Source organism: Chamaea fasciata, unplaced genomic scaffold (assembly GCF_029207755.1).
Source record: "Chamaea fasciata isolate MVZ Bird 193981 ecotype frontalis unplaced genomic scaffold, bChaFas1.0.hap1 SCAF_2, whole genome shotgun sequence".
NCBI lineage: Eukaryota > Metazoa > Chordata > Aves > Passeriformes > Sylviidae > Chamaea > Chamaea fasciata.
Window position 1 is genome coordinate 37317542 of NW_027094087.1, and position 25776 is coordinate 37343317.

The 25776-nt window shown below is 41.7% G+C and overlaps 1 protein-coding gene across 1 annotated transcript; it reads right to left on the reverse strand.

Moving 5' to 3' along the window:
• Positions 1 to 6194: 6194 nt before the first annotated feature.
• On the reverse strand, positions 6195 to 20112 carry LOC136285899 (transmembrane 4 L6 family member 1-like). The gene is made up of 6 exons (XM_066177413.1): positions 20042 to 20112; positions 16881 to 17060; positions 13364 to 13429; positions 7889 to 8034; positions 6947 to 7133; positions 6195 to 6462 (listed from the first exon to the last, which is right to left on the reverse strand). The coding sequence occupies exons 2-6, from the start codon at positions 17049 to 17051 to the stop codon at positions 6442 to 6444; spliced, it is 591 nt and encodes a 196-aa protein (XP_066033510.1). The 5' UTR covers positions 17052 to 17060; positions 20042 to 20112; the 3' UTR covers positions 6195 to 6441.
• Between the last annotated feature and the right edge of the window lie 5664 nt (positions 20113 to 25776).

The window sequence follows — 25776 nt, forward strand, 5'->3', positions numbered from 1 at the left end:
ACAACAACAAACAACCAAAACAAACCAACAACAAAAAAACCCAAAAACTTGTCAGGCATAAAATTCTCCAGAAGAAATTTCGTTTAAAGACCCAGAGGGGTTGAGGGCAGATGTGGTAGGACACAATGGAAGTGAAAACATTGCATGATGGGATGAAGGAAACTTAGAGAAAGAGGATGTGTAAGGTAGTTCATCTGAATCTGAACTGTTTTTGCTGATACACAGTGCAAGGAAGTATTGTAACAATACAACCTTATATCAAGAAGATCAGTTCCTCCCTGAATCTGTTATTTTATCTGTTACCTTTTGCCATTAAATGACTCTCAGCTAATGCATCTATTTTAAGAAGAAAAAAAAGATATCTCTCCCGTGAAGAGATTTTTGAGGTGGGCTTCACTCACTGCTCACAATGAGGGGCTGCAGCTTTGGGTGCCAGCTGCTGTGCTATTCATTTCAAGCTCCCAGAGTATCCCATGAGGAGAAATACACAATCTTAGGGGGTGATTGACTGACCTGTTTCTAGTCTTGTGAGGCAGGATATGTCTGAGACTGATGAACTCACGGTTGTTTCTAAGAGCACTGTCACTGTACCCAGGAGAGGTTTCAGAGCTTGATTTGAATGCTCACATAGAGATGGCTGGTGTCACATGAGATGCTATAAAACCTGTGAGATGCCCACTTGACCAAGCACAGGTTACAGTCCCTGTTGGAGACACCTGGCCCTCCTGGAATAGCAGCCAAGATGTTCTAGTGTATCTCCAACAGTTCTGAGCTTAGGGGATACAAGTTCTTTACAGTACCTGAAGGGAATAAGAAAGCTGAGGAGCGACTTTTTACAAGAGCATGTAGTGACAGGACAATGAGTAATGACTTCAAACAGAAAGAGGGCAGGTTTAGATTAGATATCACAAAAAAATTCTTTACTGTGAGGGTGGTGAGGCACTGGCACAGATTGCCCAGAGGAGTTGTGAATGATCCATCCCTGGAAATTCTCGAGGCTGTGGTGGACAGGGCTCTGAGCAACCCGATATGGGAAGGTGTCCCTGCCTGTGCCAGGGGATTGGAACTAGATGACTGTAAGGTCCCTTCTAACTCAAACCATTCTGTGACTCTGTGATACTCAGCTGACCTCTTAACTGTTACACCTTACTTGTTGACCTTGATGGAACAGACTCTGACATGGGTTGTTGGTAAAAACAGAGGAATACCTGAAAGAAAGTGAAGAGTGCTGTGTACCAGTGAAGTTTTCTGCGTATTGTAGAAATTATCTGCACTGTAGTGAGCACTTACAGCTTTGTAAGTGTGAGCACTGTAGTGAGCTACTCAGCTTTGAAGCTGACTGGCAGGAAGAAGTAAAGATGGATAAAGCAGTGATCTTTGTGCCTAAGATCATGCCTTTATGCTGTCTTACTTCGTTAAATGTGCTAAATTATTGCTGATGGGCTTTAGATGGCTCTCTGAGGCCCATGGGCCCAAGACAAAAGTGGTGCTTCCAGGTGAGAGAGGTCCTATAGGGAACAGCATTTCTGAAGGGTGGCCGTCACTCCTCTGGAAAGGGACGAGCCCAAAGAGCTAGTGTTCTGTAGGAGATGAAATAAAGCACTCTGAGAGACTAGAAAGGTTTAGGGGCTTTTTAATTCCCTTTGGGATTTTTTAAGTTTGTTTGCACAGAAGAATTCACCAGAGCAGAGGCACAGGACTGGGACTGGGACAGTAGAGCAGAGGCCATGGCACTCTGAGGTCTGCAATGATCAACCTCTCAGAGGTTTACTTTGCTCTGCAAGCCAAAAAAATCGAGAACACCGAGTGCCGAGTGCCGGGGCCTGAGGCATCTAAGCCATTTGCATCAAAATGAACTGACAGTTCCTCTTGAAATTAGAGGGTATGAACTAATCTGTGGTGTCCAGCTCAGGTATTTGGATTGTGTCCTTGATCCTGCCAGCTAAAACGCAGGACTGTTGGTCTCCAAACATGTACATTTTTCAGATGATGTCCTTGCTCTAAAGTTTTATTCCTGTCCCAAGTTAGTCCTAATTGCAAGTGGCTGATATCCTGCATAAATTTCAAATGCAGGACAGAGAGGGATAATTTGATGCAAACCCAAGATATTTAAGTCCTTCAATCAGAGCCTGTGTAGTGTGATTGCATGGTGAATTAATATCAAAATTGTTATAAATAATCACGAGCCAATTCAAAAAATCCAAAGATTTATTTGACAATTTCGAAAATTGATTTCGAGACGCCACGATAAATCAGGACAATATCAATTGAATGCTGGGTGGACAATCCGGGAGCCGCAAAAGGTGCTTCTCCGGTGTACTGCCCACAAATTTGGGGTCTCAGCGTAGGTGTTTTATACCGTTTTTCCGACTGCCGCAAAGAATGCGGATTCGCCAAAAAACCATGACATCATGCAAACAATACAATCGCTGAAATGTCCTACATCCCTTGAGGGATTTTTTGAAAGAACTTCCTGAAGAATTGTTTGAAAGTCCAAAAGAAGAGTCTCTGGATTTTCTGTTGGGAGGCTTGATGTAATCATCTGTTAATCTCCACCAAGATCGATATCAGATCCTTTGAGTGGCTGCGAAGATGTGGTCTGCCCGTGATTAATGAGCCGTTTCCACGTTATCTCTTCTGCAAATGTCGAGGTGGCACCTCCAAGCTAGAAAAAGACTTTGGAATTTTTGGAGACGCTCTCAGACCATTTCCAGGAATCCGGGGTTTTTCAATTCCAGTGTATAATTTTGCACACACAAATTTAATAGACAAATTTTATACAGCACATCTATTACAAAAATTACACAAATATTTTTGTCTTTATATCTGGGTAGTTTTTGACTATTAATTATTTAAAGCTGATAGATACAAAAAAGATTAGATAGATGAATATAGAGAAAAGTTAGATATAGAAGAATGAGTTCCTTAGTTTTACTAAGTTCTTCATGTATACAATACAAAAACATTTCAAGGACAACATTGCTCTTTTCTTTTGCTAGGAGATTTCCCTGAAAGAATTCTTTCCATTTAAGAAAAAGCCCCAAACCAATAACTTCAAATCTATAGTAATCCTAACTCTGAAGCACAATATCTTATCTTCAGTCAAGCCAACTCTGTGTAATAGATGTACTATATAAAATTCGTGTATTAAAATCGTGTGTGGAAAATTATACATTGGAATTTTTTTAAAAGACCTGGATTCTTGGAGATGGTCCGAGGGCGTCTCCAAGAATTCCAAAGTCTTTTTTAAGCTTGGAGGTGCCACCACGACATTTGCAACATAACGGAAGAGATAACGTGAAGATGGCTCATTAATCATGGGGTGGCCACATCTTCGCAGCCACTCAAGGATCTGATATCGATCGTGATGGAAACTAGCAGATGCTTTCATCAAGTGCCCCCACAGAAAATTCAGTGACTCCTTTTTGGACTTCTTTACAATTCTTCAAGAAACCCTTTCAAAAACACCCCTCGGGGGATGAAAGACATTTCAGCAGTCGTGCTTTTTGCACAGAGTTGAGCTTTTTGCATGAGGTCGTGCTTTGGGTGAAATTGCGTTCTTTGCAGCAGTCGTGCTTTTGCCTCAGGGCAGAAAAACTGTATAAAGCTCCTACCCTGAGACTCTGAATTCGTGGACAGTACCCCGGAGAAGCACCGTTGCTGCTTCCGGATTATCCACCCAGCATTCGATCGATGTTGTCCTGATTTATCGTGGCGTTTAGAAATTTATTTTTTTAAATTGCTAAATAAATATTTGGATTTTGAATTGGCTCGTGATTCTTTATAACATCTCTATTCAAATCAGAGTTTTATTATATTTAGTATTATGCAGTCATCTTCTTTTGAAGTGTTGCCCACCAGAAGAGCTTGGGTTCACAGGTCTCCCTGCAGTGCTCAGCATAAGGAACTGGTCCTGTAGCAATGTCCTGGTCAGCTCCTGGAGAAGGTTGTGGTGACACTTCTGAGAGGACAGGCTTTGACTCATGTAAAAGGTGATTTGGGGGATCCAAAAAAGCATGAGCTGAAATAATTTCATCTAATTTTAGTCACCCTTATGAATTTTCACTAAATGAATTTTTAGCATCCTTGCGTGCAAGGGACAGCTGTTTGCTTTGGTCATCCACACCTTTGTGTTGTTAGCTCCAGATAAGACTCTTGGATGGATCTCTGGACATCTGTGGGTGAGTTCTTTGCTGCATTTCAAATGGCACCAGATGTTCCTGTCCATGATGGACAACTGAACCTTGCTCATAAAGGCTTGCCCACTTGCCTTAGGCATCTCCTTCAGTGTGGGCTGGGGGAAGGTTGCCTCTCCCCATGGCCCATGTATCTTGATGCATACCGTAGAAGAGACTTCTTCGTGCTGATTCAAGTTAGATGATTTAACTCTCTGTTTCTCTATTTACCTTCCTGTTGGAGGTAGATCGAACTCACAAGTCCTTCAGACTACACAAATTAAACCAGAAAATAAGTTCAGAATAGCAATATTTAATATTTACATATATCAGTGAGGCCAGTGGTCACACAGTTGGCAGGACAGAGGGTGTTCCCAGGGGCACACAGGCATCCCCAGGACAGGACAGCCTGGAATAAGCAGATGGCAGCAGCACAGTACACTTATTTTTCTGTGCTGGAGGTGTGCCAGTGGTTATCTATTCCTCTCCTGGTTCTAGCACAGCCAGAGTTGGCTTTATCTCAGAGGTGGGAGTCAAGGAGTCAGAATTAAGGGATGAGGACAGGCAGGGTATTTAGGGTCTGTAAAGAGTTCATAGAGCCCATGTTCTGATGAAGGAATCTCTCTCCACCTCACTACATGTGAATATCCTTATTTCCCTCTGCCTCTTTAACTCTTCCTGGTTTGCTGTCTGCTGTATGTGGTTGCACTGTCCATGCTTCACTGCTGGCAATGAACATGAGCTTTTTAAGCCACCTGGCAGGTTTGGATGTACCTAGTGATGGATTGCAAACTTCAACAAATCTTATGCTTTCTTCTTTACAGAAATTGCATTTAAGTTTTATAGGTTAAATTTCCTGCTTCTAGGGGTGAAACTATGCTCCAAGGTCCAAATACTCCTCATCTGGGGAACTGACATTTTCTTCTCCATTTTATATAAAGGAGAATGTGAAGCATTTTGTGTGCTGCATTAGAGGATAGCACAAGCAGCCATGTATGTATGCAATAGGTGTGTTTAAAGAGCTTGCTCCCATGCTACAGTGCAGAAATATGAACAACTTTGAGAAAACATAAATCAGGAAAAATAGGCTCCAAGTGCTTTAAATATATTCAGGTTTTCATAGCTGCCTACGTGCATTCAGGATGGGTAAAGATTATTTCATGGTTTGGCTGACAGAGGAAAGACAGTTCATGTCCAAGAATTAACCTTTGAGGAAGTCACTGAAATGAGTTTTCTGAAATTTCCCAGTCATGGACATTAGTTCAAGATCAAGAGCTTGCTCTTGAGTAATGATGGGGAATTATGCAGTTCCTGGTTGGTATTACTGTTGCTAAAAAACTAAAGCTGATGCAATTTGCTGCCTTCAGATTGTATCTTCTATTTATTACTAAGCTGCACATAATTACTACATATATCTCTGTTTTTCTCTGACAAGTTAATTCCTTGATCCATGTGCTCTGTTTTAGAACAGCCCTACAGACCTGTGTGGAAGTTTGTGAAATTCTCAGGCAGTTTCATGAAGGCGAAATTGGTGCTGAGGTGTTTGACCTTTTGTTAAACCAGACACTTCTAAACTCTTGCTGCAAACCCTACTGTCTGTGTTGACCCAAATGCTCCTCTAAGGCTGCCACAACTCTCAAATTCTCCTGAAGAACCGATTTAGAAGTGCACTGGGCTTTGGCAAGGGAATCTGGCTCCAGGCAGACAGAAGAGGTTGAAAAACGTGTTCTTCAGTTGCCTCTGCAGTGTCTCGAACACTGCTCAATATATTCTCTGCTCATCCTCATTCAAATCTACGAGTGCCCCATTTGAAAATTAGTAGGAACAGACAGGTGAGCTCATGTGGGATTTGAGGAGGACGGGACATTATTTACATCAGCCAGAGAGCACCTGCTTCATGCAGCTGATAAATGTATACATTAACAACAGCTCCATTTCCCACATACATGAGAGGGCAAGTGGTGATCTTTTATCTGAGGACTGTTGTGCTTTATACACAAGTACAGCAGTAAGGGCCAGATAGATTAATGTTTTTGCCAGTACCTGAGGTTTAGCAGGTATGTTCAGAGAGATGAAAATGTGGAGTCTCAGACTGAAATGATCTAGCTCTTTTCCACCCTGACTTCTTTTTAAAATAATCATTTTGCCCTGCGAAACACCTGAACTTTTTTTGTTGTCCCCCCATAAATAAAACAGTACAGTGCACTATCCTTATTGGATGTGAATCAGCAGTTCGGGGTTTGTCTTGGCATTCCTTGTAGGTCATTCACATTCCAGAAATATTTGTCTGAAAGGCAATGAATGAAAGATGATTAATTAATATTCCAGGGGATATCTGACTTACTGCAAATATCTTGTACAATGAAAATAGGAAGCAATAGTGATAAACAAAATTTGGAAGATGTGTTCTTCCATTCTGTAAAATAACAATATTACTACATTTGACCAATTTAAAACATCTCTACTTTTTGCCTATCACTTACATTTGCTGGGGAGGGTCATTACACTTTATCAAAAATGCTTCTTAAATAGGAACAGAACCATGCAGTGAGTATGTCAATATGTCATACTGGTCTGCTGTTTAGAAAAATTTGAGGGACAGGTAATCCCTGACTGTAATGTGACAGACAGAAAGAGAGTGTGCAAATGCATCTGTACTGCCCAGAGGAGCTTGTCCAGGCACTGTGCAGATCTCTCAGCTCATGTACCATTACCAGAGCTGAAAAATAAAACTGGAAAGAACATAAAGGACGCTTTTACTGCATACCGACCTTTCTTCTCCTCATACATGTGCCACAAATGAAGCCAGTGAGTCCATTGATGACTTGAATGAAACAAAGAATAGCTTCAATCACACCAATGGCCAGGAGAATAGAGGAAAGGACAATATTCCAAAGGATGATGTTTTCAGGTTGCTTGCAAATACTCCATGTTGTCTGGTTAAACAAATAATTGTCTCTGTGATAGAGGAAAATAATTGGCAAAGTATTAGAAAGTAAAAACTTGAGAATGCTTTCTGTGTTTTCTGGCATTTTATTTTCTGAACTTGATTGCACAAAGTGAGTCTCAGATGGTGCTATAATGGGTCAAAGCTGGTGATTCTCCCCAGAATTCCCTTTGCAGAGATGCAATTGATAATTAGGGAAGAGAGCCACATCTGTATTTTGTTGCAGGCACAAGAATCTCCTCTTTGTTGTATGGCAAAATAAAGTTTGTAACTTAAGAGAAAGATCCATAGTGGTTTTAAAGTGTGTCTCCACATTCTCCATTCCTGCTGTGGTATCTCAGCCCAGTCCATTCATTATCTCTAGCTCTGGTTTGAACTGCGTGGTTGTCAAGGTTGACTTTAAAGATTCAGAGAAGATTTTTGCTTTGCTTTTCAGAAGTAGGTAGAGCAGGCTGAAGAAGATTTTTGCTTTGCTTTTCAGAAGTAGGTAGAGCAGGCTGAATTCTTGATCATTTAACAGATTATTGTGGCACAGTAAGCAAATATTTCCTTTTGATGCCAGTGGGAGTCACAGCTCATGGCTGTTTGTATGTGCTTCCTTGGTCAAAGAGATGGCCAGCTGAAACATGCTACTCAGAGAAGTGTGAGTTTAGGTGTACTCAGGGTGAACCATCAGCTCATTTTGAAAAAAATTCAAGTTCACTTTAAGAAGATAGGGGAGGTATTAGGGAAAGCAAAATTGGAGGAGCCTGTAAGCCATACTCACTTCAGAGTGTCATTCCTGAAAGGGTAGAGGTATTCTCCATTGCCTGTGTCACACAGAGGACCCCCAATCAGCCCCAATGAAGAGATGACCACACAATATGCCCCTCCTGCGAATCCCAGCACAGACAGGATCACTGACAGCAGCATCTGAAAGGGAAAATACCTTCAACATTGTGTACACAGAAGTTTGAGTAGCATGGAGAGCTCACCATGAATGAGAAAGAATTCTCTTTCTTGTCTCTTACTTTATGCTGAAACTACTACTGCTACTAAATTTGTGGGAATAAAAAATATTTGACTTTTTCTGACTGTTCTAGCTGTCCTAGATATTCAAGAACTTATTCAGAGTTTTATGCTTAAGCTATCAATTATGAAAAATATGGTGAGTTTTCTTTCAAAAACCATCATGAGGCCAGTTCTGGATTGACCTGTTCTGTATCATGTTCCTTGGCATTTCCAACTCTTCAACTTTCTTGTCCCTTGCACCAACAGAAAAAAGCAAAAAACTACTGAACCAGGTATGAAAGCAACAGAAGATACATTAATTGCTTTTGCTAATTAATGGAATGCAAATAAGCCTTTCTTATTGCTGCTTTCTTTCATTTTGCAACACTATGACACTTGATTACCACTTCTTATGTTGAGAAATCTAATTGTGCTGCATGTGGCAACAAACCAGCAGTGACATCAAATTTTATGTAATGTACTCATGTTTTGCATCAGCCACTCCCACAGAAATGTTACCTGTACTCCATTCTGGGGTAGTTTTCTAGTAATGAATGGGATATATCTGATGGCTGTTTGTCTAGAAACAAAAATCCCAGGAGGTGCTACTGGTGGTGCATCTGGGATAGGCTTCCCAATAGTCTTGTTAAGAATCACAGTTTGTGGTTGTTTACAGCTCTGCCAAGTAGGGTGAGAAACTCTGGAGCAGACTGATAGAGCCAGGGGAAGACCTGGAGCAGAGAGAAGGCAGCAGGCCTTAAAGTTAGGGCAGTGGCATGACCAAAGGAAGCATATTCAAAATACTCTCATCCATGACTCAGGTTTGAAGCCAAATATCTCAAGTCTTGTAATTCCCTGTTGCCAGCAAATACCAGGTGGAATCCACCAGCCCACAAGGCAGGTAGAAACCTTCTCTTAGTCCCAGTTGTTCCACATAGCACTGCACTACAGAGTCAAATGAAAATATCCACCATCCATGTTGAAGTTTTTTGACAAAGCCTTGAAAAGGCTATTCTCTGTCTGAACACGTTCAAGCTGGTGAATGCAGTTTCCAGCTTGCCAGCTGACTGCTTTCTGTACAACCTTTCATGATGCTGGTGTGTGAATTGGCTAATTTTTTGTGCTGTTTTGCCTCTAAAGCAAAACCTTGAGTTAAATGTTGCTGGGATTTCTCATGGGATTTATTTAATCATAACTGATTAGTAAGTCAGTCTTTTCTTGCAAAGCTGGATACTCTTTCTTTAGTCTTCATCTGCTTGTTGGCTGAATTGCCTCCTAGCAGAGCTCCACTGTCAGCAAAATGTAGGTCATTTAGTCTATTGTCCCGGACCAAAACAGTGTCTGGGTTGTAGCTGATGCACTGTCTCTCACAATAATATCGCCAACCATGCCTTGTGGTGAAGGTGAGTGACTGATACTCTTTGAAACTCCTACCTATTCTGAATCACTTTTCCCCACTTGTTTTCTCATTTACTTCAATTGTGCATTCTGCTTCTTGGTTGAAGGATCTTAATTATGTTAACAGTTTGTTTTAGTACAGCATAGCAGTACAGGGCATCCCAAAGATAATTATGAAGAAAAAGTCAAATGGTCTTTTGGTATTACTATGTTTTATGATAGCAGATAGTACTAACAGTACTTGTCAGTGCTATCTGTGATGACTGCTCTGTCACATGATTGTCTCATTTGGAATCTGTTGACTATATGACTAGCCTCATCCCAACTATTTCCCTTACTATGTACAAAATCATCTAGACAGAGACTTGGCTTGTCACTGAAAGAGGAGTCTGAAGTTGCTGCAGCTGTTAGACTGACTCTCCTCAGCATTTTCTAGACATGCAGGGGCATTTCCCCATTTTATCTACTGATCTGGAGACTTTTCTGGAGGCTTGCCTCATCTGTGAAAATCCAAGAATTTTATTAACCATTTCATCATCTCAAACTTTCAACATTTTCCCCAGTTGTACTTCTCATTGAAATATTTAATTTCCTCATTTGTGTCCTTAATAGCAACAGGAGGCCCAAGCTGGGATGCTTGAGTGTGTTGAAATTTGTTTCCCATGATGTTGACCTGTTCTGTACTCCTGAAAAGGTTTTGCTAATGATTTTTGCTGATTTTCCCTTCTTTATCCTTCACACAATTGAATTGTCCCTGGTGACTTGATGAAGACTCTTAGAATTCATTCTTGGAGTGTTTGCATCAGCTGCTTTGGTGAAGTTACCAAGTTCCTCCTGTCCCAGCTTGTGCTGCTCTTTATTACCCCCGTTCTTGTTCCATACACATTTCTTTCTTCTCTGTTTCTTTGTCTGGAAGTGTGTTTTTTTATTCTTGTGGGGTTTTTTTTTGTTTTGTTTTGTTTTCTTTTCTTTTGTTTTGTTTTTTAAATGGAATTGTTATTCTGTCTGGTTATCTGGATATCTTTGCTTAGATTTGTTTGTCTGGAAAGCTGCTATGGCTCTTCTTGTTCTACTAGTAACTCTTCAGGAAGAGTTAGAAATACTGGAGTATATGTTTGCTGATGCAATGAGGGAAGCTGTATTTTGGGTGGGCCTTTTTCCTCATCACATCAGTGTGGTGGATGATTTCAGATGTGTACGTGTTAAGCTGCAAGACACTGAAGCTTTCTAAATCTATTGCTTTCCAAATTCATTGATTAATGAAAAAACTTAATATAGTACATAATCACTGTGAACTGGAAAACTCACGAAAGTGAATAAAAAGTATGAGAAACATAGTAATTTTTATTACTGTTGAAGATACTTTGGAAGTATGTAAAAGCTTTGATGAAGTCTGAAACTATTAAACCAGGAATTGTGCAACATAAAATAGAACAGAGTTCCTGCCCTGAGGAAAATGTTGTGTTTCAATTGAACAATAATTCTGTATTAGTTATAATGCTGTAACTTCTTTTTTTTACTTTTTACTATGACAAACAATTCTGCAATTCTGAGTATTCATTCTAAGTTATCATTTTATACCTAAGATCTCCAAAGCAGAGAGGTGCCCAAACTAGCCTTTGGATTAGAGAGGCTTCTGAGTACTTCCATGAGGACTATTTCTCTGCCAGTAGGTGGAAGTAGTTGGGGACCCCTTATCAGGTCCGTCCACACCTACCTCCTAAGGAGCTCTGGCACTTTGGGAGGTTGCTAATATTGTGTTTGAACCAATCCTAGGAATCCTCTGCTCTCCAGGGCCGCACACCATACCCTGCCTTGCATATACAGCCCTTGTAGTCAGGACATCTGAGCACCCCTGCTGTAGATGTCTGTGCATTTTCTTCCACTCCCCACAAAGCAAATTTTGCCTGAAGTTTCTTCTCTTGAAGAAGCAGACCATCAACCTCCAGTTCTCCCTGCAACACTCACCTTTTTTTGAATGTTTGGAAATCACTCTTCTCCAGGAGCTGTGCAGGGTAAACTTGCTTTTAGTGTTGTTCACAGCCATTCACTCTGATCATCTCCCTATTTCATCCCTACTTTGAGTCTATTGAAAACATAGGGGATAGAGCTTCACCCTTTCCACCTCACAGAGGTGTATGACTCCAGAGAGGTGTGTGTTCAAAAAGACAGCACTTTCATGCATAGACTGTCCTCACTGAGCCTATTTTCCAATATGGTTTGGATAGCTTCATCACTTGGCCATCAGCCACTTTGTGATATGGTTAAGTGGGCATGGTGGTATTCATTTGAAGGTTGGACTTGATAAACTTGGAGTCTTTTTCCAACCTTAATGATTTTGTGATTATCCTGATTCTACACAGTGCGTAATCAAATTACTTTCTTAACATCTCTTTTATTCCTACATAACAGCAAATAAAGAAGAGGAGGAACAGCTTGTAGGTAACCAATCAGTGAGGGAAAGGTGCAGATAGGGTATCTGGCACTGATGTAGTGCTGCTAGGAATGGCTCAGACAGTGAAAGAGAAGGGGGAGAATGTAGGATCATGGTGGGTCTGTGGATGTGGGCTGCTGGATGACACTGTGTTACCAGCTGTGTTGTTGGGCTGCGGTGTGAACCCAGCCAGACTGGGGAAGTTTGACTCTTGGCTCTGTAATATTTAGGGCTGGGATGACGATGGAGGAGAGACACCTGAGATGTTGTGTGAACTCAGCCCAGTTTAGCTGGATTCCCCTCGTGACTTACCAGATTCAGTGAGTGTAGGAACCACTACAGTGGCTGTTTTTCATCACTGCTTTCTACACCACTCAAAATCAAGCAAAGCAGCTGGCTCAGGCACTGTTTGCAGGGTGCCTAGGATCTCACCCCAGCTCTGCAACTGGCCTGCTTGGCCGTTGTTAGCACCCTGTCTGTGCATGTGACATTTGATAAAATCAGTGTAATGGCATGTCCCTTGGGATGTGCTTGCTAACATCCTAATAAAGAATGCTATTTTGGTATTTTGAATAATTAATTAATTTAAGTTAAATGTTTTAAAGAAGCAAAGATCTTCTCATGGATCAGACTAAATATTAATTGAAGAGTTCAGAAGAGACATGCTTTATTGCATGGAATCTCTCATTCCAGGCTGATTCTGGGAAGGATGCAGACTCAAAAACATTTCGAAGTCAGTTTATTCTTGCCAATAAAGATAGCCACACAGAAGTCTGTGCCCAGGGCTTGAGGATGAATGGATGCCTTTATAACATGTTGCTTTACAATGTTCTTAATTATCAAGGAAAAAAAACTCTCTGGGCTTTCTTTAGATGTCAGAGAGCCTAAATTGCATTTTCACATTTCACATGCATAACATTTGGGCACACATGAGCTACTAGTCAGAACTGCAGGAAGCAGTGCTGGATCCTCAGTGCCAGATGCAGCAACTCACACTTTTGACATGGATCTGCAGATAGGGGACCTGTGTATCCCTACAGAGAAAAGCAGGGATGAACCTGTGGAAAAACAGATTGCGATGGAAGGGTATAGAGGAAACGGGACTTTGTGGAAGCAGGAGGAACAGGCAGCTGTCTCAGCCTTTAGGACTGCCTTGAGCAGGGGAAGCTGGGCTCCTGCACCAGCCCTGGCTGATTTCCCTCCTTGTTGCAGCTGCAACATCTAACGTTCTTTTTGGCTACCTGAGCTCTCAGCCCCAGCTCAGGGACGCTGTAGATCAAGCTCCTCTTCCAGGTTTCCCATGGCTGCTGACAGTGGCATGATGGTTTGTCACTGCACATTTCCACCTGCTGAGCAGCCATTTAAAGAGCTATTGCACAAACTCTCCAGTGCCATTTCAACACATGAATGTCCACTTACCCCACATCTGTTAGCGCAACATCCTGCTCCACCTGCTCCCAGCATCATGAATGCTGGCAAAATAACCTGGAAGAAAAGCACAGGCTGAATTGGTATGCAGCACTTCTGCTGGAGTGGTTTTTAAATTCTAAGAGCTTGGGCATCATATTCCTCAAATGTAAGTCACCTTCTCACTTCTCTCTGGGAGTTACACCTGCTTGGATGTTGGTGCTGCTGAAGAGTTACTCAGAAATAAGTGTGGGATTACAGCTAGAGCTGTCTGGCAAATTGCTGGTTCATTAATTCTGATTGCTGAAGCTATAGTGCTTTTGTCAGGGTATAAAAAGGCTCAGCACAGTATTGTTGGGTTTTTTGTTTGGAAAAAATGTGTCAGTTTTGAGAAAATTGAATTTCTACCCAAAAAAGATACGTAGCTAGACTAAGAATTACGTCAGTTTAAACCTCCTGAGCATTCTGCTCTGAATTATAATTAGGAAATCAGCCTTGAGCTTTCTGAAACAGATCTGACTTTGGTGGGTTTGTTTTGTTTTGTGCTAAATTTCTGGAAAACCTACAAGATGGACTTCAGTCAATAGGGAACTTCCAGTTCACATCAGCTTTCTCCATGGTAATTATCAGGTGGAGCTGGACCAATACAATGCAGTCAGTAACCAACTTGGGATATAGTGCTGCCTTACAGACACTCTGGAGGTAGGAAAATTTGCTTTAGTTTGGTAGCCAGAGGGCAAGAAAGCTTTTCTAGGTCTGGCTGTGCAGACTCCCACTGCCTTGTCTCTACACACCACTGCTGGTTAAAACATCTCAAAGAGCAGCACAAGTAAAGGAGTATTTAAGCAAGTAGGAAATGGTTACCATAAAGTTAATGAAAGAAGGAGAATCCAAATCAAGCAGTCAATCAATCAATCAATCAAACAAACAAACAAACATAAAAGGTAAAACCTGTAAAAATGGCCTGACTAGATGCTGCCAAGATTTTTTTCTCATGTAGGGCAGGAAGAGTAGAATGTCCATGCTGAACAAAGCCCACAGAATTTATGTGTGTAGTGTGAATATCTCTGTTGAACAGTGTGGGACAGTGTTATGAAATTTGCTTAGATTTGTAGGCTTCTAAATATTTTTCAAAGGATTTATTCTCTATTGCCTTTTATGCACACCCCGGAGGCAACCTACAGCACCTACAGTGGTGGCTGGACCACATTTGGAAGCCTGCAGGAGTAGAGCATTGAGGTTAAAAAGGTTCTCCTCTTCCTGCAAAGAAGTCCGCTCTAAAATAATCACAAATGGTCCCCAAGGCAGCCTCAGCCCCCGAGTTCTATTGTCTGGCCCTTGGAAGAAGAGTAAATACCTCTGCCCATCAAACCATCACTCCTTTTCCTCCAGGCCTGTCATTTTTCTTTCGAGGTTTCCCATCTGAGCAGCAAACACTTTTGTGTCATCTATTAGCCTGGCTCAGGATGAAGGGTTTGCTTGGCAGCTTTCTTTTTATGCAGTGCCTGATTATAAACACCTGCCTTTTGACATGGGAATGAGAATTTGCCGAGTTTGGCTGTTGTCAGTAAAACAAGAGCTGTGTGTAAGCCATGGCTCAGTCAGGCATTTCTTTGTGTTGCACACAGGCTTTCCATGAGAAAAGATGTTACCATGACACATAGAGCCAGTTTTACTCTCTTTACATCCTAAATATTTGAAATAAGGAAATTGAGAGGTTTTCATGTCATATAATTTCCATTAAAGATCCATCAGAGGTGGAGAAAAGGGTGGAGCTGGCTGCTGAGCCAAAGAGTGTGTTGATGATCTATGTATCAGTCTACAGATGAAGATGGAGGGAGGCTTCCTGGCTCACAGAGCTAAGCCAGGCTGTTCTGAAGTTTCTCCCACAGTCTTGACTCTGGAGGCTGCATCCAAGTTGTGGGGAGATTCTCCAAGATCAGGCAACCTGTTGGCATGACTTGCCTCAGTTTCCTTTGGGAGGAAGCTAAGCGCATGGGGGAACGTATTGCAGCTTCAAATTTCCTCACTGTAGTGTCAGGATACGGACCAGACTTCACTTGTGGGACATCCCGTCCCTTGTTTTAACTCCTTAGGACACTGAGAAGCCAATCTTCATTTTCCCATGCTTCCAGCACCTGGAAGATGGAGCTGATGATAATGCTTTCTTTCTCCTTACCTGTGGGCATTTCTCATGCTCTTTTCTGGAAAATGTGTACACTCAACAGCATTGTTTGTGGATCAATAATTACTCCTAATGCCATGTTTTGAAGGTCAATGCAAATTTTCCTCTCCTCTGACTAGCTGTTCTCATTTTTGATGTATGTGGTGCTGGCCACAGGCAAGTCTGTGTGGAGGCCTTAAAAGAAGGCACGTTTTCAATGAGCCGATGACACTCTCATGTCTAACATCTGCCTTTCCTTTCATTGAACGCCAATGACTCCTGGGCTTGCAGTGATATGAATTTTCCACAATGTCTCTCATGTAGTTCCACTTCTTCCTTCTACAAAGTCATGCTTAGCATGAGTAATAGGCCCAATGGTAGCCACAAGAAGAAGCAGACAAGCTGCTGGTGGAGAACAATTTATTGAATGATCTTATACCATGTCTCTGCTTTGGGAAAAATGAATATGAACCAGATCCACTGCAGGCTTTCCACAGACTTAAGCAGCAGCTGCATCGTAGTCTGAATGCTAATGAGATTTATTTTTTTCTAAGTTAATTGTTCTTAAACATTCTTTTTGTTTTTGGCCACCTCTGTGCCAGTTTGCCATCCGCCCAGTACTGGTCATATGCATGTTTCTTGCTCAGCTTTTTAACTGCACTTGGGTAGATAATTGAAAGAGCGCAAAGAGAGCAGGCTTTCTGATGAACTGGAAAGATAAGTATTCCCCAACATGTTCCCTTCTAGCCATGGATATACACATAAAAGTGATCTTTCCTGAGGCCTGGAATGGAGAACTAGTTATAGAAGAGCACATTCAAACCAGATCCAACCCCAAAGAAGGTGGGTGGGAGTGTTAGAACAGGAGGCATTTATCTTACTAAGCCATTTGCAACTCCACATTTGTAAAGTGTTTGCTGGATCTCAAATTAACACCTGCTGAAACATGTTTCAATTTTTCCCTTAATGTTTTTGTGAATTGTGTGTACATAAAATCAGCTGAAGGACTAACCTGGGGGTGCAGACAATAGTGAAAACTCACCACCTCCAGCTGAGTTTACGACTTCAGCTTTGCTTTCACTCTTGGAGGATGAAGAGTTGCGTAACTCTTCTCCACGGTGAGTAGTCAGGCTTAGTGCTTCTTCCTAAATTGGAGTCCTGATACTTATTTCAGGAACGTTTTGTATTCCTTTGGCTAGGCACTTTTTTTGCCTTAAATGCATTTTCTCAGTTACTACTCATTTAAACTCTTCACAGGTTTATGCAAAACACATTTTTACGACCTTTTTTTTTAAACTGAGGTTTTCTTGGCCCCAAATTTAAAACAGAACAGAACAAAACTCACAAGAAACATTCATCTCTTACCAGTATCCCAGCTCCCAGAATGCCGTGGAAAAACCAGACCAAATCAGTTATCTCGCTGAGCTGCAGTACTTGTCCGTTGGGGAAGTACAGGAGAATGTTGGAGATAATGGCACATACTGCCAGTGGGAAGAGGGTGATTCCAATGCACTTTGAACACTTCCCCGTGCACATGGCAGCTCTCTGCTCAGGAAAGATATAGGGAGGTTTGGGTTACTGCAGTGCTGGGAGCACCAGATTTCAGCAGTTTTATTCTTTAATGAAAGAAGAATCAATTTTGTAGAAAGAAATGTTCCAGGTAAGACTTACACAGATAATCCTGTTCTACAGACCTTGTTCCCTTCAGAGAATTTATTTAAAATTGAATTATTCAAAGCTGGGATGTTTAATTGAATTTATTTAAAATTGTAGGACTAAACCTGTGTTGGTAGGAAATTACCAGAGAGTTTCATTTTAGTTGTTAATGGATAATTGTCTGTCCATTGAGAATATCAGTAACAAAACCATGACCCCACAAACAGATACCCTGGCTGACAGTCAGGGCTAAGGCCTTGAGTGGAAGAGGGGGTGGATGGCCTGGGTTTTCTGGGACCACTGTCTTGGGAAGCTGATTTAAATGCTCTTGCACTGAAGATCTAGAGGAGCAGGAAACAGCTACCAAGTGAATAGATACCATGTGAATGTTCAACCCTGCCTTAGCACTGGGACAAGGAGGGAAGCCTCCCCAGGGTGCCTACCAGCTGCATTTCCTCTATTTCAGTTAAAAATACATTCTCAGCAAAAATTGGAGAAATATTTATTACTGTTTAGTGAGACATGCTTATTCTGCACGTAAGAGTAGACAAGACCGTGGATTACAGGCCTGTTTGGCACCCACCCTAAAATATCTGAAAATCTGCAATCTTGTCTAATTCTGTGTCTATTTGCTAAGGGCAGGTCAAAAAGCCATCCCATCTCATTTTTAGTGATCTGTCATGGCATACAGTAGCTCAGTAGTTCATAGCATTCAGGTTCTTTTTTTAAAATCAAAGAATCAACATAAATGAAGCACTTGTTGAGAAAGATCTCTACAGGTGTCCAGTTCAACCTCTTGCTGAAAGCAGGATTACCACCAACACTAGGTCACTGTGTCAGCCACGGCTTTGTGTAGCTGAGCTTTAAAAACCCTCAAGGATGGAGCCACCACTGCCTCTCTGGGTTACCTGTTGCAGGGTTGACCTAATCTCTTGATGAAAAAGTCTTTTCTCATATCCAGTCTGAATCTCCAAAGCTGTAAACAGGGCTGTTGCTCCTCATTATATCCTCTCACACTACTCCATCACCTCTCTCACCCCCCAGTTTTTCGTAGGCTGTTATTAGACCCCTCTTCACCAAAGACTATAACTTCAGCCCACACTGCATCTGTGCTGTGATCTACTGCCAGAGAGAACCTGGTCAGTACAAAAGTGCATCCACAGATATATCTCCATGTCAGTTTGGAAATTTCAGATTAGTGGGTCAGAGGTTATTGAACTTGAATATTACTTTCAACTTTATGGCACAAACTGATCACAACTCCTTCATGATGTTTTATCATAGCTTCATTCCAGCTCAAGGCTTTCAAATGCATAAAAATATAAAATGTGCATGAAAATACAAAATACCAAGCTGTGGATTTCTGTCCTCAGAGAGAACTGTCAGTTTATGACAAAAAGGGCTTTACTGTCCTGTGAGTAAGTTACCAAATTCAAGAGAAGGAAAAGGATGTGGACACACACCATTTCATGCACATGCAGATGCCTTTGCTTGTTATGTGCAAGTAGTTTTTGTAATAAATGAGGCAGTCAGCAGTAAAAATTCCCTCAATATACTCATGTGCTAATCCAGAAGGTTTTATGACAAAGATTGGTGTGGATGAGGTATTAAGCAGGCTAGGAACACAGAAATCAATCAAGGTTGGGTTCCCAAGGAAGAAAAAGGCCCTGGTGAAAGGTAGCTTGAAACCATTTGAGAAAGCCAGAGAGAGGCTAAAACAGACTAGTGACAGAATGGAGACAGTGAAGAGATAAGGTAAGATATCGGGTGAGATGTCCTCAGACCTCTTCAGCTGACAGGGAAAACAGAAAGTCTTTATGGAGTGCTATTATATTGCTGTGAAGCAGCTGTGGCTGCCAGAGACTTCTTCTGAGTTTGTATTTCTATAGCAAAAATTTTGCATCATTCTCTGCTGCTATGAGTTCAACAAGAGCACTGTGCTTATATGCCTTTTCTTCTGAGCACTTTGCATTCATGTTGAACTTTATAACCGATCTTTAAAATAAGCTAACTGGCATTAAACTATTCCAGATGGGACCATTTTTAACAGAGATACTTCTGTGTTTATGGCCATTATCTGTTGTTTACACGGTGCTCAAAATTTGGCAAAGCATTTTGGAAGCCTCTGGAAAAAGCACTAGCTCAAACAGATAAAAATCTAAACAGACCACCAATGTGCAAGTGAAAGATGAAGTTGTAAATGGAAATGGAGGAAAATGGAAAAAATACTGGATATTTCACCCGCCTTTCAAACAACCAATGTCTAGGTTATTTTTTACACTGACTCTTGTCTGCCTGCTTTCCCATCTCATTCCAGGTTTAGCTTTTCCATTTGTTTGCCCAACCTCACCTACTTCCCCTCCCTAGAGAGAAGCAAACAAGCACAGGCACAGCCTAGCCTCCTTCTACAAAAGCTAAGCCTTGTAGTTGAGTTATAAATTCTCTTCTGCATCTTTCGTACATTGCTGGAGGGCCCAGTTCTTGTATGGCACAAAGCAACATGACGCTACTTTGGCTGAAAGAGCTGGGGGTTCCAGCCTATTCTCTCTGACCTATCTCAATACCACTTCAAACTGCAGGGAGAACTTACCTAAAACAACAATCACCAGACCTAGTGAGAACCTCTACCATCAAAATCAGTGCCGCTTTGCCACCTGTGCACGTCAGAGGATCTGCGTGCATTATTACAGCTAAGGAAAACACTCCAGTTTGCCAGAAGCACTTAAAACACTTTATTGATTCACCAAACAAAAGCGCATTCTACAGCTTCATTAAGCAAGGTGGCTAGAGCAAGCTTCTATTATTTAGTGAGGTTTTTAGAAAGTTTTGCTTTTTAATGCTACAGTAAGCATGTAAATACTTTTGCTTACCTTCTAAACAGGGCTAAGATGGCCTCCAGAATTCCCCACAGCTGGCTTCAGCCTTTCCAGCTCCTCTCTTCTGGATCGTGGCCGTTTGAGCGAGGCACAGCGATGTTTTTGGGTGACAGCCTCTATTAAACAAATAGTTGTTTCTCTCTGAGAATGAGGAAATACCCCAAGTTATCCCTGGTTGGCCAGTGCGAGGTTGGCGTGTCACCCGGGGTTATTGATTATTTTAAGGCAGTGTTCCAATGGTCAATGCCTCAGCCCCCGGGACACGTGGATCGGTGCAGCAGAGACCTTTTTGAAGCTGTAGCCATTTCAGCCGTGTGGAGTTTGGCAGAAGAGGAAAGGCAGGAGATGGCAGGGGAATGAGTACCTGGCAGAAAATGAGGTTGGAGCACGAGGTGGTGGCACAGCAAAGTCTGGCCATTGGTGTGGCGTCATCTTCTGCACACCAGGCTGTGGCTGTTAAAATTCAGTACTGGCTATGCTCCAAAGCATGCTCATGGGAGAGTTAGGTGAGGAGAATGGGGATGGAAAGGGAAGAAGACTCACAGTAAGACAGGAGAAAAAGGAGAAAGAAGGACAGACAGACTGGGAAGAAAAGAGAGATGTGACCAAGGGAGGGAGCAAGGAAACAAAAGACTACACTGTTCCAAGGAGGAGAGAGAGGGAATATGCAAGGGAAACTGAAAGTTTGCTTTGGCAGTGGAGAAAATAAAGGTAGAAGAGACACTAGGGATGGGCCAAGAAATGTAAAACACAATGAAGAGCATTAAGACATTAAAATTGAACTGGGAGAAGACTCTTACTGAGGATAAAGGGAGTTTCTTTTGTAGAAAATGTGATAATAATAATAACTGTTAAAATATGTCCAAACTTTAAAACGTAGAAATATATATGTTACTTGGTAGGTCAGATTTGGCCTGAGTTGTGCTGGGAATATACCCAGATCCCTCCCTTCAACTGAAAACATCCCCTCTCTGACAAGCATCTTCATCCTCACCTTTTACCTTCATCCTCTAAACTTGCTAGGAAAAATTGGTTGTGAAGGGTAGAATCTAATGTGACTTTGGGCATAGATGTCAACCTAGGCTGTGCTTATTTCTCATGAAAGAAACAGACACTTCTAAGGAAAAGAATCACAAGATCTATTTAAGGAATTACTATAGGGTTGCAGTTAATCAATAATGGTAAAAAAATCTCCTACTTTGTTCAGATCTAGATGTCAGAATCTGTTGTCAGATGAATTGCATCCGTGAGGACTACTGGCATGGCAGAGTGACTGCAAAAGCACCAGGAATTCAGTCCCTAGTTGCATATTTAATATAAATGATAATATCAAATTATCGCTGACTCACAGCCAGTGAAAATTTTGAGTGATCTCAGAGGGATGTCTGGCAAAGAACCTCCATTAAAATGCAGGTGTTGACAAGGAGGAAAACTGAACTAACTCCCTGAATCCAAAGCTCCAAACTTCAACTGACATCAGCAGCAACAGCCTTTAACAATGTCTTTTGTGGCAGTTCTTCAACCCGAAGGGAAAGGAACAAAGCCCATGTCATACAATCTTCAGACAAGACAAAGGAACCAGGTCTAGTGACATTTAAAGCAGTTAAAAAATTAACTTTGGACAACTTGAAGACCATCAGCAATTTCCACTGACAGCTGGAACAACTGGAGGAACCTGTCAGCTTATGTAGAGAGTTAAGAAGCAAATGAAGGAACTTCTTAATGATACTTAAGATGAACCCTGCCCCCATATCTCATATCCTGGTTGCTTGGAGTTTTTATAGACTTTAATTCCATAGTATCTCTCAGGCACCACCTTTCCTGTCTTCACATACCCAACACCTTAAGCTGGACTTAGCATCCTTCATTTTTATTCTGCTTTTGCCTGGCTCATACTCCTCCAGGATGATGTGCAAACTGTCACCTCTGTAGTTTCTCACCTATACTGTCTCCCCAGCACTACACATTCTTTTACTGACCTTTTTCATTTTCTTCTCTGCACTCTCCAAAGTTTGTCTATCAACAATGTAGATTTTAAACTGTTTGGGGCAAGTTCAGTGTTTTCATCAACATTTATATAACACTTATGTGCTCAGGGGCTTAACCAAAGACTAGTGCTTCTAGTCGCTACAGAAAAAAAAAATACTAGTAAGCTATTTTGAACTCTAGTCTCTTACTGGTTCAAGAATATCTTTAGATGTGCTCATTACTGAGTAGGATCTACATACAGTCTTTGATGAGTTCTGTGCAAAGTACTGCTCGTTGTGAGGCACAGGAAGAATGCCAGAAAGAAGAACATAAAAAAAAAAATCTGTATTAACACCAGGCATCCTGACTCCTAGCTGTTTTTCTAAAGCAACAGACTCACCCAAAAGAAATGAAAGCAAGCAAGCTCTAAAACACTTAGAAACACTGAGCTTTGTCTGTGAAGTGTTTAGTGGCTGAGTGTATACAATTGTGTACATCTATTTTGCCCCCTGCAATATTGACTTTTAAGGCAATGAAAACATTTTGTGTTCCACTGATCAATGCCTCCTGATTATATTGACTTACAACATGTATGTACACCAGCTCTGCTCCTCCTTTTATTTCTACCCTTTTAGCCATGAGTCCTTTATTAATTTTCCAGTTACACGTAGTAGCATGGGAAGTGAGAGAGGAACTGTAAATATGTGAAAAATCCTGTTCATTATGATAGGAATGAAAACAGTTCCAGCCCACAATTTCTCTGAGTGGTGCAATGTGAGAAACTGAAGAATCATGGCCTCGTGCAGGTTTTTGAAGGGCATATCTGACTGCCCACTTACTCTGTTAATTGATCTGCCCCATTTGGAGCGTGGCTGCTGCGCAATAAGGAAAAATGGCCTTTTTGCTGTTGGTATGATGTGGAAAAAGGAGCAAGGCAGCTCTGTTCCCATCTATTCTTGTACAAAACTTAAGTGGTTGCTCTGAAGTCACAGCTTTATTCTGAGTACACTGTGACACTCCACTCACTCCAATTTATTCCATTTTAACACAAATTATTTATTACTGCTGTTTCCTGTGACACTTTCCTGTTAATGTTCCCTTCAACTGAGGGAAAGGGAGGTTGATTTTCCTGAGATCAGGCTGCTGATAGGAAATTTAACTGCTGTTAAGAAGCTTTTTCCAAGATGAGCTAGCTCTGAGAAGGTCCGTGTGCTTGGGCATTGCAGGTAACCCGGCCTGAAGTGACAGCTGCCCCTGCTTCTCCTGCAGCAGGTGCCCAGCTGAAGCTGCCTGTCTGTATCTAGCAGCATGCAGATGCTCTGTTAAGGTAGAAACAGAAAGATGGAAATGGCGCTACCAGCGTTATTCAGGTTTTCCTTTATTTGGAGTATCCAAGACCCACGTGACCCAGGCCACAAAGAGCTGACTGCACAGCAAGAGTATTGGGGAAGCTGAGAAACAGCTCAGTACAAAAATGCTCATGACTTGAATCAGATCAGAGACAGCCAGAAAACAACTGCTTTTAATGGCTGAGTGCAAGTTAAGGTTTTTTTATTAAGGATACCTATGAGTCTGAAGAGGTGGAATGGAAGTTATACTGGACAAATTTTGAAAGGGCTCTCTGGACTCTTTGGGAGTATATTCACTGCACTGCACCATCATGCACTGGTGGTCCCAACACACAGCATATGCTGGACATGCACTTCGCAGCAACGACAATCACATGGATGGATCTTTCCTTATCTTCTGTTTTACCTATTTTTCATTTTCCCCCCTTCTTTCTTTTCTCTTGTCTCTCCTTTTGTGCATAATCCCCTTTCCTACATACTTAGGCTCTCTCTGCTCCCTGAGATGACACCTTGTTAAGCACACTTTCCCCCCTGCAATGGCAGCATGCATATCATTGCCCCTAGGGACTCTTGCACCACTATCAAGAGACGGTGCTTTGCAAATAAACCCCATCATTATCAGTTACTCTGTGACCCCAGGGCACCCCTGGGTGACACAGCCAACCCTCTGCAGAAGCATCTTCTGGGGTGAGGAGTATGGTCCTGAGACAACACCCAGTGAGCTCTGCCCATCTGACAAAGCATTATCCATTGCTTGCTTGTGTGTGTGTATGTTCCTCTGATTTATAACAAAGCTTGTTTTATTTAATTACCTGAGTGGTTTGCCCAGGGACAGCACTGTACCAATCCAAATATTTACTAAAATAGCAATGAGCTATGACCTGTGGCCAAGGCTTGTTTGTACTCCCAATGCAGAACAACACTGTCACTATCCAATATTAAAATAATTAGAGGTTTGTGCTTTCATTTTGCTGGTTTCATGCAACACTTCTTTCTGGTTTTGGCTGAAAGGTATTTCTCATCCATATGTTTTGACACTGGGGTTTGCCCAAGAATGTGCTTTGGAAAAGGGTGAATTAGGAGTTAAAAGTAGTACTGACTAGAAACTGCCCCTATTTACCTGAGCAAACAGGAGAAAATCTTACTGGTGATCCTTCTGCTTCCTTCCTCTCTTGTCCTCAACAGGTTTCTTAGGAAGCCTTCAGTAATGAAGAACAAATACTGGGAATATGCTGAAGATTTATGTGGTTTGTCAAAAAATGCTCATTGTATTTTTTATAGATGTTTGACACTGTCAGAAGGGAAGCGTTCTGTAGTCCAGAATGCTGGTTTTGGTCAGACCAAGAGATTTAGCTTATCCAGGTAACTTGAAAGGGACTACAAATTTCCATGCAAGGCTGAGGCACCTGGGGCAGTGAATCCCACCAGAATGAAAGGGGAGGGCAACACCCAGGAGGTCAGAAGTGACCATTAAGTGTTTTGTTGTTGCAAAGGGCACTGCCCTCTCGTTCACTATCTCCATCTGGTTTTGTGCAGAAAGGAAAAAAGGAAAATCGATACTAGCTGTGTGCGTAGTTGTGATGTTTTGAACATGCTCATAAGGCCAGGTTTGTAGCAAGAATTACTGCTTTCTAGTAGAAGTCCTTACTCCTTACTTTGCCTGTTTCAGAGGAATTAGTATATGTGGAAAAACTGGATAAGCCTTTGGAAATACAGCTGTATTTCAGATTCTGAGGTTTGTTTCTTTCCAGCTGGCGCTGGGTGGTTGAAGAAAGGGCCATCCATCCCCTTGCTGACTCCAAATCTGTTAGTTGTTTGCATCCATTGTGGGACAGGATAGTATTTAAAATCTCCACATATGTAGCAGAAGGGCCTGAGACAAATAAGTCAGTATTTCCCAAGTGGGAAGTGCTTTTGGGCATTTCTTAGCACTGCATAGGTTTCTGAAAGGGATTCTCTGCTTTCACAGACAAATGCATCCCAGATTTTCCCAGAAATTAAGCAATCTTCATCTTCAAATTATTTATTCTTTACTGTTTCTATGTCCACTGATAGGCAGATTCAAGGCTTTTTTGAGGGAAAGGGGATATTGCGGAAAATGGGCTGCAGGCATTTTTTTTTGGTGTGTAAAATTAGGCAGACATAATTAAATGTCCTTTATGAAAAGCAGCGAACTGTCTGTCTCCATCCTTGGAGATACATAATCTCCAGTCCTGAAAATATTCAAAAGATGTCTGGGCATGGTCCAGGGTAGCCAGCTCCAGGTAGCCCTGCTTGAGCCAGCATGAGGAAGACATCAGAAAACTAGACTTAAAAAAATGAAAACCAAACCATCTGGAGTATGCTCTTGTCATTCCTTGATGGTGTAATCCATTTTTTATATTAGGTGTGGGCCTGAACTGAGCTAAGGGC